This window comes from Peromyscus leucopus, chromosome 8a, assembly GCF_004664715.2.
Source record: "Peromyscus leucopus breed LL Stock chromosome 8a, UCI_PerLeu_2.1, whole genome shotgun sequence".
NCBI classification, from domain to species: domain Eukaryota; kingdom Metazoa; phylum Chordata; class Mammalia; order Rodentia; family Cricetidae; genus Peromyscus; species Peromyscus leucopus.
The window spans coordinates 42843857-42860869 of NC_051085.1; the positions used below are offsets into that span (position 1 = coordinate 42843857).

At 43.3% G+C, this 17013-nt stretch overlaps 1 protein-coding gene across 1 annotated transcript in view; it reads left to right on the forward strand.

Moving 5' to 3' along the window:
* Positions 1–17013, forward strand: part of Ccdc170 (coiled-coil domain containing 170) — an 84340-nt gene that overhangs the window by 50145 nt on the left and 17182 nt on the right. Inside the window, exons 6-7 of the mRNA XM_028890224.2 lie at positions 6138–6458; positions 15393–15593. Of these exons, the coding sequence (XP_028746057.1) occupies positions 6138–6458; positions 15393–15593 (522 nt within the window). The remainder of the gene's footprint in view (positions 1–6137; positions 6459–15392; positions 15594–17013) is intronic.

Below are 17013 nucleotides of genomic sequence, written 5' to 3' on the forward strand. Positions count from 1 at the left end.
ACCTGGAACCTTTTCCAACGGGCCCTGACTGTCTCTGCCCCAGGGTATTTATAGAGATGCCAAGGGGTGGAGCAAAAGACCTCCCCCCCCCCAGCACAGCCTAGTGCAGACCATCTCAGACACCTGCACTCAGGCCCGTGGTCCTAGTCATCCTCTATGAGGACCTGCTGGGTAAAGCCACGAGGAACCCAAAAATGGGCTCCTACAGCTTACGGGAGGGGTATGCTTGGATTTCAAGACATTTCCAGAAGTTGCTGGCTGTGGTGACATGCTCTTCTGTAATCCTAGCTCTCAAGAGAGAAAGAGAGGAGGATCAAGTTAAAGGTAAAGGCTAACCTGGTCTACATTGACCCAAGATAAGTTAAAGGCTAGCCTGGTTTCATTGTAAGTTCCAGGCCAGGCAGAGCTACAAAGAATCTGTCTCAGCAAAACGAAACAATAAGAAAAACAAAGACACAGGACTAAGCCCTTCTTACAAAGATTTGTTGAAACAAGGTTGTCAAGGTGCAGCCTCGGACCTGGCTTCCAAGAGAATTTAAGGTGATTTCTTCACTTCCAAGATATTTATTTTTAATTTGTATCTAAATCAAACAAGAGTAACTCTGCTTTCAAAATCTACCATTAGCCCTGTGTCGGCCGACAGCCCTACACATTCTTCTGTAAGGTCTAGTGTCACCCAGGGACGTATAACTGCATTCTAATTGAATAATTTGTAATATTCGTCACTTCCATACCTAGTAATTTAGCGTATAGTTATGTTTTGGGGACTAGAATTGTAGTTTTAAAAGATGTTTGCATGTTATATTTTATATAAAAAATTTATACCCACATTGTTGTGCTCACACGCGTGTGCTTGCTTGTAGGCACTTGCAGGATTTATTTGTGAATCTTAACTGCAGTGGGCAGAATTAAACAACTGACATTTTAATTTATAAAATTAGTTTAGAATTGGGGGAATTAAGCTTCAGCCAGAAGTTCCCACCTTGACAAGAACTAATTGTATTTTTCTATTTTTTAAGACAGGGTTTCTCTGTGCAGTAGTTCTAATTGTATTTTTAAGAGATAATTTGATCGCAGAAATATGTAAGTCCATATTGTAGTTAGCAAGTTCATGATAGGATTCAATTGTGCATGTATACCATGCATGAATATGTTTGTGTGTACCAGGCTTTTTCTTTTGAGCCACAAACCAGCTCCCAAATCATGACATGGAGACTTATTATTAGTTATGAATGCTCGGCCTTAGCTTATGCTCATTTCTGGCTAGCTGTTGTTTTTTTTTTTTTTTTTTATAACTTTAATTAACTGTTTCTCTTCATCTGTGTTTTGCCTTGGGTTTTTTTGTTTGTTTATTTGTTTGTTTTTTACCTTTTCTTTCTGTATGTCCTGCTCTGTGTCTGCTGGCTGGTGGCTGCCTGGCTTCTGATCCCAGACATCTCTCTCTCTTTCTCCCTCGTTCTTTTCATTCTTCTTCTCCTTCTCTAGATTCTTCCTCCAATTTATTCCCTCTTCCTGCCAGCCCCACCTGTCCCTCTACTGCCTACCTATTGGCTGTTCAGTTTTTTATTAGACCAATCAGGTGTCTTAGGCAGGCAAGGTGAAACAGCAACACATCTTCACATAATTAAACTAATGCAGCAGAAACAAATGTAACACACCTTTACACAGTTAAAGTAACATTCCACAGCATAAACAAATGTAACACATTTTTGCCTAGTTAAAATAATATTCCACAATGTATGTGTTTGTTTGTGTGTGTGTGTATGTCTTGCATGAATGTGTGTTTGTTTGTGTGTGTATGTCTCGCATGAATGTGTATGTGTTTGTGTGTGTGTATGTCATGCATGAATATGTGTTTGTGTGCCTGTGGAGGCTAGTGGTTGATGGAGAGTCTCTCCCTCTATTGCCCATCATCTCATTTTTGAGACAGGACCTCTCATTGAACCTGTAGCTCACTGGTTAGGCCACACTGGTTCCCCTGCCTGCTCTTGGGATCTGCCTGCCTGTCTTTCCCCACCCAGCAGATCTCTTGGCTTTTTCATGTGGGACCTGGGGATTCAAACTCAAGGTTCTTATGCTTTTGAGACAGCTACTTTATCCACCGAGCCTTCTCTGCACAAACCATTGAGAGGCTTTTTTTTTTTTTTGCTTCAGACAGATTTTTGTCTTCCACTGAACACTTCATGTTATTTGTACACAATTTTGTTAAATGTAATGGTGACCTCATTATTGCTTATTTAGTGACTTAGAGGCCTGAGCCTAAAGCTTTGTTTATTATTATTACTATTTTGATATTTTTTGAGACAGGTTCTCTCTATGTAGCCCTGCCTTAAAACTTGCTATGGCAGACCAGGCTGGCCTTGAACTCACAGAGATCCACCTATTTCTGCCTCCCAAATGCTGGGATTAAAAGCATGTAGTACCACACCCAGCAAGGTTTGTTAATTATTACAAAATGTTTTAAGCATTACCTTCTGCCGGGGGGCCAGCCTTTATTGCGCAGATGTGTCCTCAGTGGAGGCCACTTCTGAGCTTTCTGGGAAAGAAGTTGTGTGTTTCTCCTTCCATGTCAGTGTGGTCTGACAGTTGTCACCAGGTCACGCCTAGCCAATGCTCATGTCACCTCATGTCTCATGCTTCAGGGCATCCTTGAGGTAGCCATGCAACGAGACTCCAGTGCGGTGGCTTGCTCCTGGGGACTTGGGGAGGTAATTGCATTTGCAGTCCCGAGGACATCTATTTCCAGTAGACCAGTGCAGCTGAGTCCCAGAGTGATTAATCAGAGCACCAGGGAGTGGCTGTCCCCAAGGTCTGCTGCTGTCTCTGGTTCCTTCATTTCATAGAGAAACAGATTAGAGTTCCACTGGGCTGGATGTTTCCAGAAAAAAAAAATCCAACCAAACTACTTTTGTGATTTTTAGTAGACATTATGATGGGTGCTTAGATTAAAAAGAGGCAGTGCTTTGTTTTAGGGGGGTGGTTCTCAACCTTCCTAATGCTGTGACCCTTTAATACAGTTCTTCATGTCATGGTGACCCCCTAACCATAAAGTTATTTCATTGCTGCTTAATAACTGTAATTTTGCTACTGTTGTGAACTATAATGTGAATATCTGATACGCAGGATATCTGATAAGCAACCACCAAAGAGGTTATGACCCACAGGTTGAGAACCACTGTTGTAGGGTGTTAGATTAAGTTGGTAGTAGATAGTAGGGTAGAAACAGTCTTCAAAGCTAAAATATTTTAACTATGTTTGGTGCTCTTTTGGTATTAGATGACATTTGATTGATCTGCTTCAAATTGTCAGCGAGTCTATCATACTCTAGCATTTGATAGATTTAAATTAAAAACATGTTATATTTATTTATTTTTGTGTGTGTTGCTAGCATGTGTTGCTAGCATACATGTGCATGTATGGAGGCCAAAGGACAGCTTACAGGTGAGTTGGTTCTCTCCTTCCACCAGATGAGTCCTGGAGATTGAACTCAGGTCTTTAGGCTTGGTGGCAATTGCCTTTATCCACTGAGCCATCTTGCTCTGATAGATTTCTTTTTTTAATGTATCTTAAAGGCTTTTTGTAGGGTTGCTTTCAAATGTCACTACTGACAATAAGAGATTCCCGCTTTTGCATGTGGGGGCTTCTTTTCACACACAAGCTACTATGTGATAGTCTATAGTGGCTTTGGAACTCATTCGGTTAACTTTTATCCTTGCATCGAGTTTAGGGCATCCGTTTTCTAAGTAAAAACACGAGTCCAGTTGTTCATTACCAACACTGCTCCTGGCTACCAAAAGTGAGCAAGTGGGCAGATACCATGTTCCTATCTGAAAGAAATCGGTAAACGCTAAAAATATGGTGTCTTTGCTAAAGGACCTTGGGCTGTACTTTAAGGCCTGTGATTTAATTAGTAGATGTGCGGCGAGCTCCTCGCAGCGAAAGAACGACACATGCGAGATCTTCTCAGAACACACTTTATTGGAGCGCCTCTTGATAAGGGAGGCGGAGGTGAGGGGGAGGACTAAATGCAGCTGCTTATATAGGAATCAGGCAAACGTGCCGTACTGTGATTGGGTCCGAGAATGCTAGCACGGGGCACGGGTAGGCTGAGGACATAAGGCAATTACCATACTCGTGCATCATAGCAAATATGGATTGTTTACAGTAGCTAAGGAGCAGCGCCATCTTTGAATAGCGGCTCCCTACAGTGATGTGGGTGTTCTTGAAGAGAAAGGGGAAACCAAGTCCCTAAAAAGCAAAGCATTTTACAAAATAAGCTCCCCAAAGAGTGATTACCCTGCAAGGGGCAGGCTTTTCTAACTACCTTGCCTCTGGGCATTTTTTCTTTCCAACTGATAACTGAGACTTCCTTGTTTTATTTATTTAATTTTAGAATCACCGTAAGAAAAAAGGGAAGATGTTATATTTTCTCTATGAAATAGGAAGTAGCATTTCAGCCCACCCCTTTTCCTGTCTCCTAACTGTTGGTGGAGAGAAATTCCCTTTTAAAGACCATTTCTAGTGTAAAAACAATGACTGTATCTTAGCTAACAGCCAGAAATGTTACTGGCCCCGTCGGGTGAGTCTGTGGTCAAGGATGTTGTCTCTTTTCTGTGCTTTTTGCCCCTCACATTCTATTTTCATTACAAAATAAAAGGAAAGATCCTTAACTAGGTAACTACGCGTCAAGACTATGTCGTAAGGCAGGCCGGCCCGTTGTTGGAGAATTTTCATGTTTTGGCACTCGACCGGTAGTTAAAGAGGTAGGCGCACGTCTCTGTGGCCTGCATTGCATTTCATTTTTCTTAATCTCTGGCTACCTATGGTATTTTTCAAGATTATTTTTCTAAGTGTGGGTCTTATCTCCTCCTTTTAATCTGCCCCCCCCCCACAGTCTTTTAGCCTTTCTTTCTCAGGCTCTGTCAGTTCCCGTTTTTTCTTTCTGAGAGAAGTTAGTCAGTGAACAGGAAGTGACACTTCTAAGAGACTACCAGTCTAGTTTTAAACACAGGATTAAAGCAGCCACTGCATTCAAATAATGTATGTTTGTTTTTGAGACAGTGACCCATGTAGTCCAGGCTAGCCCCAAACTTGCAGAGGATGACTTTGAACTTGCGATTTCCTGCATCTGCCTCCTCATTGCTGGGTTTTCAGCTGTGCTCTACTGTGCCTGGCTTTCTGTGACGATGGGGCTAGAATACAGGGCTTTGTGCATGCTAGATAAGCACTCTATTGACTTAGTCACAAGCTAAGTACCTCAAACAGCTTTTTTTTTTTAAAATAAAAAGATTTATTTATTGATTTTTATATATGTGTTTTGCTTACATGTATGAATGTAAATCACATGCATCCCTGGTGCCTGTGGAGGTCAGAAGAGGGTGTCTGTAACGTGAATCTTAAAAGGTCCTATTAATATAAACAAACCTACAGCCAGGTATTGGGGTGAATGCTAAATGATCAGAGAAACAGAATAAGTCACAGCTTCCTCACCTCATCAATTCTTCAGCTGATCCTGTTTCCTCAGACTGGATGCCTCTCAGCTGAACTGTGCTGCTTAAAAGCCTAAAAGCTTAACCAGCTCTAGTTCCTAGTCCTCATGCCTTATATACCTTTCTGCTTCCTGCCATCACTTCCTGGGATTAAAGACGTGAGTCACCATGCCTGGCTGTTTCCAGTGTGGCTTTGAACTTACAGAGATCCAGATGGATCTCCGCCTTTGGAGTGCGAGGATTAAAGGAGTGGGCCACCACTTTCTGACCTCTATATCCAGTGGCTATTCTCTTCTCTTACCCCAGATATGTTTATTAGGGTGCACAATATTTTGGGGAACACAATATCACCACAGGTGTCAAATCCATTGGAACTGAAATTCTATATGGTTATGAGACACTGTGTGGGTGCTGGGAATCAAGCTGGGGTCCTCTGGAAGGGCAGCTAGTGCTCTTAACCTCTAGGCTCTCTCTCCAGCCCAAGCAACTATATTTAATAACTTTATGAAGCCACGGAGAGACCTTAGAACCAAGATCATAAGGCACACCTAACCCTGAGTTCTTGGAGTCACGTGGGTAGGAGAGGTAAACGAAGACCTCATCCAGTGCGGATGTCCCCATTACTCTTTCCGTTCTATAATCTTTCAGGACTTGCTCAGTGCTGTGGAAGCAAGAACAGCTCTAGAAAAGGAAGCTAAGCTCTCCCGAGAAAGGCTGCTTGCTGTGCAGCGAGCCTGGGACGCTTCGAAGCAAGAGCTGACCCAGCTGAGGAAAAGCTGCCAACAGCTGGACCTGAGCTTGACCGCCAGCAGGGATGCAGCCGCAGCCTGGCAAAGCCAGAGCTCCTCCTTCAGGGAGAAGCTCGCTGCTGCGCTTCTTTGCGGCGGATTGGATATGGCTGGGTCCACGGAGGGTGCCATATTGGAGAGGGTTCGAGAGCTCGGCATCCAGGAGGAGAGCAAGAAGAAGGTGAGTAGGCCATGGCCCCGTACAACTTCTTCAGCATTCACTCCGCACACAGCAGCTGTGTCTTGGAAGTAGTTACTATGTAATGGAGCTGGTTTGCGCCACCTTTAGCGGTACATCGGATGGCCTGAGTCTTTGATGGAGGTGGAGCTGTCCACGCGGTGCCCTGTTTCTCCTACGCGTTTACTCAGGGTGGCGTGAGCTCTGGCAAGACCCAGAGGTCATGGTTTCTGAGATTTTCAGTGACCTTTCCTGTTTCTTTTTCTCTCCCTTCTCCCTTCCCGGCCTCCATGTGTCTGTGTGTGGTGTATGTATCTGTTTGCATGTGTCTGTGTGTGGTGTGCATGTATCTATCTACTTGCATGTGCCTCTGTGTGGTGCGTATGTGTCTGTCTGTGTGTGTGTGGTGTGTATGTGTATCTGTTTGCATGCGTCTGGGACCCTGCAGATGCATGGGCCTATGGAGACTGGAGATACATATCAGGAGTCTTCCTTTGGGACTAGTCAACCCCAAAGGTATGGCCAGCCTCACCAGACAGCTTGCTCTAAGAGAGTCCTGTCTCTGCCGTTCAAGGCTAGGATGACGGGTGAGCCACGGGCATTTAATGTCGGTTCTGGAATCCCGGTTTGGCCCTCTTGCTGACGCAGCGAGCACTTGAACCATGGGGCTAGCTCCCCAGACCCAACGATCTCTTTTTCTTTTTTGCAATACTGAAGACAGAACCCAGGTTCTCACACTGGGAAGGATGCTCTATCAGTGAGCTACTGTCCCCACTTCTTAGATTTTACTTTCTTAACTTATTAGCATCTGGTACAAAGTTCACAGTTCCTGTTCAAAACTGTGAAATTCTTCAGGCTCATCGAGCATTTTCTTTTTTGGGTTAGTGAGTAGTGTTTTTGAGAACGAGTTTCGTTATGGAGCCCAGGCTGGCTTCCAACTCACAGGAACCCCCCTCCTTTATAAGGCCTCCCGGGTGCTAGAATTGCAGGCCTGTTCCACCACACTCCCCAGCATGCTTTCGAATTTAGGGTACTCATGGGCTTGCAAACTAAATATGTAAAAAAGCCATATATCAACCATACACAGCTCTCCATAAGGGGTCTAGACTGTACCCCATTGCCAGCCACACTCACTGCACTACAGCGGAACCTGCAAGCCACTCTGGATGGGATGAATGGAGACTATAAATAACCTGAGCCATTGAGGAGTCGCTGTCCTGCGGGGTCAGGTCAGGCCAAGTCTTGCTAGGAAATAAGTTACTAGTATTTGCTTCCATAAGGTTATTGTTTATTAGAGGCATTCAATGGAACAGTTGTTACATGTTCACACACTGTCTGGCAAATCAAAACAACAAATTAACTATTGCAGCTGTGTCTCCTCCCCCTCTGTCCTTCCTTCTGTCTTCTGCATACCATGTTGAGGCCCTGGAGAGGCAGTGAGGAGACCTGCCCCATAAACAGTAAAAGCGACCATTCAGGTTAGAGCAGATCCATGCTTCATTGCGTCATCATCCACACGGTCAGTAGCTGTCATCAGCAAAGCACTTAGCGGTGTGGACATCAGCCTGTTGCAGGGATCATCAACTCCAAATGATTGGGTCCCAGCTAATGAGGTCGAAGGCAAATGGCGTCGCACGTGCATGTAGAATCCCATGATGGCTAGTTCTTCTTTTGATGTCAAACTCACTCAAGAGGAGACACGTGTGCTTTTGCATCGGTCAGTGTCACTCACCCACAGGTCGGTGCTGTGTGTTTTGTATTCCCCCGTCTCCTCTCCTTCTCCTGTCCCAAGTAATGACAGCTTTATTGTCTACTGCTTTCTATATGTGTTTTAAAGATCTTTAAGATTCTGCACGTAGGTGAGATTATGCAATATTTTTCTTTCTGTGTCTGATTTCTTTCGCTTTGCACAGTGTCCCCTAGGTCCATCCATGTCGTAGTAGAAAGGGCAAGAGGAGAGATGATATATGTACTAATCTGTTCCAAGGTGTTCACTAAATAGGCATCTTGCAACATCTTTATATACCTTAAATATACACACTACATTTTATTTTTAATTTTTTCTTGTTTTTTTTTTTTTTTTTTTTTTTGTGAATGAGTGAATGTGTGTGTGTGTGTGTGTGTGTGTGTGTGTGTGTGTGTGTGTGTGTGTGTGTGTTTATATGTGGAGGCTAGAAGGTGACCTTGGATCAACATTGTTCCTTAAGGTATCATTAAATTTTTTTAGTTTTTGAAATAGAGTTTTTCACTAGCCTGAAAATCATTAGTAGGCTACCCTGCCTGGCCTGTGAGCCTCAGGATCTGCTTGTCACCACCTTACCATGCCCTGCTTTTGATATGTAGGTTCTGGGGACTGAATTCAGGTCCTGGTCCTTTGAATGCAGTGATTTACTGACTGAACCTCGAACTAGCTCCACAATGACTTTTTAAAAAAAGTTAGTTTAGGAATGCATTTGTAAAAAAACAAAACAAAACAAAACAAACAAACAAACAAAAAAAACCAAGCTAAAATTCACGTATGCTCTACAAGTAATTCTCATGGCCCTTTTACCCAGTGCACAGTGTTTTTATAGCTGAGCTGCACTCTGTAATGTATGAGGGTAAGTCCATTTTTTTCCCCTGTGACTCAGTTTACACATAGGAACCCAACTGAGGCAAGGAATTGTTTACAGAACTGGGAAGAACTTCAGGAAGTTGTCTTGAGTGGTAGTATGTGTGCACTGATAGCTCATGTCCCCCCCCCCACTCATTTTATTGCTTTTCATTCTATATTTCCCAGCCTCCCCCTTGCTATTTTAATTCCAGCATGTGAACCATGGCATATGGTTGCCAGCGTGATGTATATGTTTATTTTCTAAAGCAAAGTGGTGTAAATTGGTTAAGCTGACTGTGCCTCCCCCACTTCCCATACAAATGGGAATGATTCAGTCATTTTAGTGTCTTTCTCGACCTCTCCTACCCTGTAATTTTTCTCAATAGCTGCACTTCCCCATTTAAAAGCCCCAAATCAAGCATGTAGCTGGTGTCTTGCGTGACTCATCTTCAAGTAAAATCAGGAGAAAATGGATTTTGCGCATTGTCTTAGAAATGTTTTTGAAGAACGGGAGCTTTAGAAATTGATGAATCTGTTTGTGGAGGAAGCTGCTTCTCCCTGCCAGCTGCCATGGCTACAGGCAGCCAGCTGTTGAGTCATCCCATGCGAGGGCCCTGCAGGCTTGGCCTGGCACACTGTCCACTTCATGTGCGCTCTCTGCCACAGAACACCTCTCTTCCTGTTTACTCTGGGGCTGTGCATGCTCCCTCGGCTAGATGTGCAGTTCTCAGGAGAATTGGGGACACCGCCCCCACTTCTTCCCTAAGTTGTTTCTACTTCTTCCTTCAATTTCTGCTTCTGGCAAAATTTAATTTTCTCTTTAAAAATTAGCTGTACCATATCTTAGAGCAGGGATTCTTAACTATGGTACTATTGATATTTAGACTAGATAGTTTTCTTCTCCTTCTTCTTCTTCCTCTTCTTCTTCTCCTCCTCCTCCTTCCTCCTCCTCCTCCCTCCTCCCCTCCTCCTCTTTCTCTTCCTTTTCTTCCTCCTCCCCCTTCCTCCTCTTCTTGTTCCTCTTTTTTGAAGAGAAGGTCTTATATAGCCAGACTTTTCTTGAACGCATAATCTTCTTGCCTCAGTCTCCTGGGTTCTGGGATTATAGGTGTGTACCCTCACAGCTAGCTCTGTATGGGATAATGTGTGTGTTGTATATCTGTGTGTGTATGTGTCTGTATATATATATGTGTGTGTATGTATGTGTGCATATGTGTATGTGTGTGAGTGTTGTGTGTGTATTTGTGTTTATATGTGTGTGTGTGGCAGTTGGTGGTAGTGTCCTGTGCATTGCAGGGTGTTAGTAGCATCTCTAGCCTCTTCCTGTTAGATCCCAGGGCAACCCTCAGCCCCAATTTGAGACAACCTAGACATAACCAAATGCCTCCCCACAAGGGCAAAGTCATTCCAGAGGAAAGTCCTACCTCTGGATTCCCAGGAATCCAAAAGGACTTTCTGGATGTTATTCTGCCTAGAATTTCAGGTCATGTAACAGATGTTTAAGAATAAAAGGCTTCTTGCACAATGGCTGAAACATGCAACATTTCTACATTTTACATTTTGAGGCACATTTTTCTACAGTTTGAGGTATTTCCTAGCTTACTAATTTGAAGGAGAATTGATTAAGTGTAGAGATGATGTGACCTGATCAATTTCTCCTTGTTTCCTAAACTAACTATAGGAATCACACAAGCTCATTCATCTTGGTGTAGACTTTCTTTTTGCTGGCTTTGCTTAATGCCAAAGCTGGAAAGGCTCTGCAGGAGCCGTGGACATAGCCTGATGCTCCTGAAGGCCTGAGGGAAGTTCCACACCCCCAGTTCTTCAAATCTCATAGCCCACCATCATTTCCCTGGCACTCCCTACAGCAGACATTTCCCGAGAAGCACCAGCAGACTGATGTGCCACTGTCAAAAGTTACTCTGCATGCTCACTCCGGGGTGCAGTGGTGTCTGAACAGCTAGGGGTGTCGTGCCTCCAGCCTCCCTAGTCGTAATTGGTTCCTAGCACGTCATTAACCATGTGCCACTGACTGGGTGGTGTCAACAGAGCTTCCTAGCTCACAGTTCTGGCAGTTAGAATTCTGCAATCAAGGTGTAGGTGGGGCTGGTTCCTGTGTTTGCGAAGCTCGCCTGGCTTCTGATGATGGCCCCAGGCCCTCGCTGGCTGGTGCACGGGTTCTCCCCATGTTTTGACAGTATCTTCCTTTTATATATGTCTGTGTTTGCATCCAAGTTTCTCCCTTTTATGAAGACACTGGACAAGCTAACCAGATCTCACCCCAGTGAGCCAATGCTAACACTATCTCGGTGAAAAGCTTATTTCTAAATAAACTCCGTTCTGAGGGCCTTAGGTACACCAACCTTCCTTTTCTGCTGGTACCAAGTTAACCTGTAACAAAAGTTGACTTGAACAAAGAGGAAGGGAGCAGGGTTAGCTAGTCGACATTGTTGGCCCCACAGACTAATGTAGAGGAAGGGGAACTTGGCTGATAATAAGCCTGGTGTTAAGCTACTGGATAATTTACTTTATATAATTCCAAAATGAAAGATATTATTTGAATAAGAGAAAGTACCAGACCTTGGGTGACCCAGGAGGCTTTTTTTTTGGGCACAGAGCTCTCACGTTGTTTGGTAGCGTCTCAGAGCAAAAGGCCTCTCTGTGGAGATCAACAAATCCTTGTCCTTGGGAGGTGGTGAGTTAGCTCTGAGGGCATTATGACTTTGCTTCCCAAATCTCTCGTTTCTTTTTGGAGGGTAGCCTGCTGAAGTAAGTCTTTAATTAACCAAATTGAGGCATGTGTTTTTTGTGATGCTCCCGTCCCCAAGTCCCTACATCCTCAGTAGAGAAACTTTGAGAACATCAAGTGTACATTCATAGCACACTATGGAAGGAAAAGTCCATTGGCTCTTCAGACTTCTTGGTGTGAAAAGCAACAGGTATACAGTTTGGGTAGGAACGCCCAGGGACTGGTATCTGGTGTTCAAAAGAATGGAGTCAGATGGTGCTCTTAGTAAATTTGAATAAGTTTATGTAACTTTAGTTCTGAAAACAACAACAACCGTGTGCTGTGTGCCCTGACAGCTATGGAAACTTCTGAAGCTCAGCTTTGTGAATGGAGTAGATTGGGAAGGGGCACAGTGTGATGATGGGGTAGATTGGGAAGGGCCATAGTGTGATGATGGGGTAGATTGGGAAGGGCCACAGTGTGATGATGGAGTAGATTGGGAAGGGCCACAGTTTGATAATGAGGTACATTGGGAAGGGCCACAGTGTGATGATAGGGTAGATTGGGAAGGGCCACAGTGTGATGGTGGGGTAGATTGGAAAGGACCATAGTGTGATGATGGAGTAGATTGGGAAGGGCCACAGTTTGATAATGAGGTACATTGAGAAGGGCCACAGTGTGATAGTGGGATAGATTGGGAAGGACCACAGTGTGATGATGGGGTAGATTGGGAAGGGCCACAGTGTGATGGTGGGGTAGATTGGGAAGGGCCACAGTGTGATGGTGGGGTAGATTGGTAAGGGCCACAGTGTGATGGGGTAACTGATTGGGAAGGGCCACAGCTCTTTGCTCCACTCTGGATCCCAGATTAACAAGTAGCCATTTGGTACATTGTGTACAGTTCAACCATCCACTTACTAGTAGTTTGCAAAGTGGCCTGCGTTGGGCTTTCAAGCTCTTTGGAGCATCCTCAGGTCTAACAGGTGGTGTGCAGGCAGGGGTCTCTTGGCTTTGACTCAAATGCTTTTGTCCCTTACTTGTCTTCTGTAGAAAGATTTCTAGTTGACAAAAGACTCAATAGCTAAAGAAAAATAGTTTTGGAAATATGGCATAGGACAATGTCTTTTTTTTCTCTTACTACCTTGAGACAGGATCTCGTGTAGCCCAGGCTAGCCTTGGTCTTGCTTTATAGCCAAGGATGACCTGTGTCAACCTCCCCAGTGCTAGGATTATAGATAGGCATGGGCCACCACATCTGGCCGGCAGAGGAAAATTCCTGAAGGTTTTCCGACACTCGTTAAGGAAAGAGCACCTGGTTGGTTGAATTCATACATCGGATCGGCAATACTGATGGCGGAAACGTTCACACTCATGAACTCCCCAGCACATCTACTGGCGATAGTTCTTAGAGCTGACAAGGGGAATCGAGGTTTGTCAGAATCTTCTGCTCTGTAATAATGGTACACATTTCCCTGGAGGAAAAATAATTCCTCAAATATGGCTCTGAGTGGCCTCCCATCAGATACTGATGTGAAATACCCACTGAAGTATAGAGTGGGCTGTATTATAGGCTAGGTACTCTGAGAGCCATCGAAGTGGAGGATGAGATTTCAGTTTGCTTGGTCTAATGCCCTCCAGGTGTTATTCACTTCAGTCCACTCTGGAACAAGGAATTGATTAGCCTCTCTCCTCCACTGACCTGGATCCACTACCTGTTTGCTGTGTGGTGTCTTTAGACAGCTTTGGTCATCAGAAGAAACATTTTCTTTTCTTGTATAGGAATGCTTGGGCTGGGGGTAGGGGCATGGAGGCAGGGTCTCATGTAGACCAGGACATGCCTAGCCTGTATGAATCTGGGTTCAATCTCTAAAGCAATTCACCATGAAAAACAAAGAAAAAGTTCTCAGCACCAAAAGATGGACGCAAGACCGTCAGGAGTTCCAGACCAGCCTGTGATGGATTCTTTTCTAAATCTTTAAAAAATTTATTTGTTTTATTATTTTAGTGTATGAGTGTTCTGCTGCCTGTATGTGTATGTACCTTGGAGATCAGAAGAGGTCATCAGGTACCCTGGGACTAGAGTTACAGACAGTAGTGAGCCACCATGTGGGTGCTGGGAATTGAACCCTGGTCCTTTGCAAGAGCAACAAGTGCTCTTAATGACTGAACCATCTCTCTAATCCCTCATAATGAATTATTAATGCAGCCTTTGCAATGCTAATCATTTTGAATGATAGAAAATGACAGGAAATGATGCTTAAACCATTACTAGGTAAAAACAAGGACAGGAAGTTGTATGCATGACACAATCTTGACTGTATCATAACAATACAAAACCAATACATTATTTAAAATAGGTAAACAAATAAGTAAATAAATAATTGTCGTCTCTGTTTGGAGGATCCTGGAAAGTTTTTTTTTTCCAATTTATATTTTTGGCCTTTAATGAACATTTTACAGTATATATTTATTGTATTGTATTACATAGGGATGGATGAAAACTTAAGTAAACGTGGACTTTCTTTTCTAATTTATGCTTATTGGCCCTTCACTGAAGATCTGAGTTTAAGTCAGATCATATCTAACATAAAATAGTGTTTCCAAAAAATTGATGGCAGCTTCAGTCTCTTGCATTAAACATGTTTATATAAATGACTAAGAAAAAAGCAAAGCCTGATTTCTGTTCTGGATTTAAACTCTAAAAAAGCCAAAACAGTTGAGGCCATTAGTACTGTAAAACATCTATTACTCTTTTCCTTTATGCTTCCCCAAACAAAAGAAAACACTTTTATTTACCTATGTTTTATCCCAATTTTATTGAGCTCAGCATTTTCCAAAAACCAAATTTAGTAAAATCAGTGGGTGGTCTGAAAGTGTGCTTTAAGTCTGTGATTTAACTTTTGCTCTTTGTTTCTGAGGACAGGACAATCAGGACCAAAGAGAGGAATTCCTGGGAAGGATGTAAATACTGGGAGAATTTTTGGTCTCCATATTAAAAAGAATTTGACCTTTCAGATGCTAAAATGATAATATCAGTATATAATTGTACCACTGAAGTCTAGGATGTATATAACCAATATTTAGTAGAAGGCGAAATAGAAGAAAAACGTCTGTCTGCATTGGAATTCCCAATAACACCTCCAGGCTGCTTCTCATGATAAATTCACCACATAATCTTTAATCAACTGTATGTGCTGAAAGAGTCTCTCTGGGGAAATGACATTTTTGTGGCTCTTGAGATGACTTTTTACCTGAACCTTTTCCCTTCCAGCTTAGCTTTGAAATCTCTAAATTAATAATAGTTTTGGAGACAAGTAAATATTATCTATAAATATTTATTGACTAACCATGTTGAAGGAATTATAGAAAAATGAAAAAAAAAACATCCACCACTATCAGTCTGATAACAAATGTTGGTTTATATCAAACAGAGGAAAACAGCTACAAATGACCTATTTTTAATTTAATTTTTACCAGGACCTATTTTTAATTTAATTTTTACCAGGAATCGGCAAGTGGGTGTCACAGTGGTGAGGCTTCTTGGGCAGAGTGGTGGATCTGAACACTTTGTGTCATCTAAACAAGGCTTTGCCTTCTTCTCCGTCTTTGTTTCCAGATGGTCTCTCAGCTTGAAGCCCAGATATCAGACCTTGTCGAGCAGTTGGGAAATGAAGCCGAGCTTCACCGGAAAGCCATACAGAGGGCCCATGAGGCAGAGAGCAAGTTGGAGGTCCTTCAGGGTCAGCTGAGTCACCTGGAGGGAGAGCTGCTTTCTGGAGACATCGTGAGAGACAACTTGAATCTTGAGAAACAGAAAGTAAGAATGGGATGGCGCGTCTGTGGTGCGAGTATCTGTCATGGGCTGAAACTGTACCTGAGAACATTCTGAACTTTGCAGTGGCTATGAACGGATCATGTCTTGAGTTACAAGCTAATTTCCAAGGAATAATAAGCCTCTTCCTATTGTTTGGGGGTTTCCTTGATTGTTAATCCAGTTAAAGCCAGTATGTATTTATTGTGTGTCCACTATCTATGAGGTTGGAAGGTTTGGGGTAGCTGAAGTATGGATGATGTATAGTTTCTATTAGTAAAGGCTCAGCATTTAATAGAGGAGACAGGCATTAAGATACCCTGCTGTACCCTAGACTATATATATTATAGTTGTCATAGTGTATTAATAAAGTATTGTAGACACTTCTGGACAAGGAGGGGATTTTACAAGAGAGGAGATAGTTCAATTCATCTTTGAAGGCTAAATAGGATTATAGTGGGGGAGGGGGCAGATGCTGTAGGTAGACACTGTTTAAAGGTGTGAAGTCTTACCAGTGCTATATTCAGAGAATGCAGAGTGGGTAATCGTATATGGTAGAATGTGGCATTCTTAGTGGAGCTATGGCAAAGAGAAGAATGGGACGTGAAGATCTTTTAGATCTGAAGGTTCTTTTCTTCTATAGAATACAAAGTATAATTAATGACTGTGAACATCAGAGTGCAGTCATTTGCTGCCTAATTATGCTTTTGGCAGTGGTAGATTGTGTGTATGACGGTGGTCCTCTATGACCATGGTTGGGCTATTGTGTGGTGGTAGAGTGTGTGCTTACCAGGCACAAAGCCCTAGGTCACACCCCCAGCACCTCAAAAGTTAACAAAGACAAACTCATCGAGTGGTGGTGTAACTGTCCATGATGTCCACACCATGACAGCCCTGACTGATGCTGCAGCTTTCAGAACCTAGATCCACGGTGAAGCAATGCATGCCTGGTGGAGCTGAGATGTCGCAGTGGAACTACTCAGAGGAAATAGTACCATTAGGTTAGAGGGAGACAAGAATAGCATGAGAGAATAGTCCACCCTAAGGACCTGAGCCTGAGGCGGGGGGCAGCAGGACTTGGAGATGGTTTTACAGAATGGTAAGTGAGCTCACTTGCTTTGTGCCGAGTGTAACTAGAAGGGAAGGGGTGCAGAGTCACGAGAAGAACATGAAAAGCAGGGTCAAAGAAAGGCTTTGTTGGTAATAGTGAAGAAGTAAGAACTTGTGAGCTACAAGGGTCCATGGAGAGAGGGCAGGGACAGAAAAGGAGGTGCCTAGAATCAAGACTAGGGGGACAAAATTTGTCATGAAAGATACTCTTTGATTGAGAAAAGTGTACTCTGGAAACTCACTCCTTTTCATTCTTCTGAACTTAAAAGAAACTGAGGATGGCCATAGCTACATGAGGGGTCAGATAGGCAGAGAT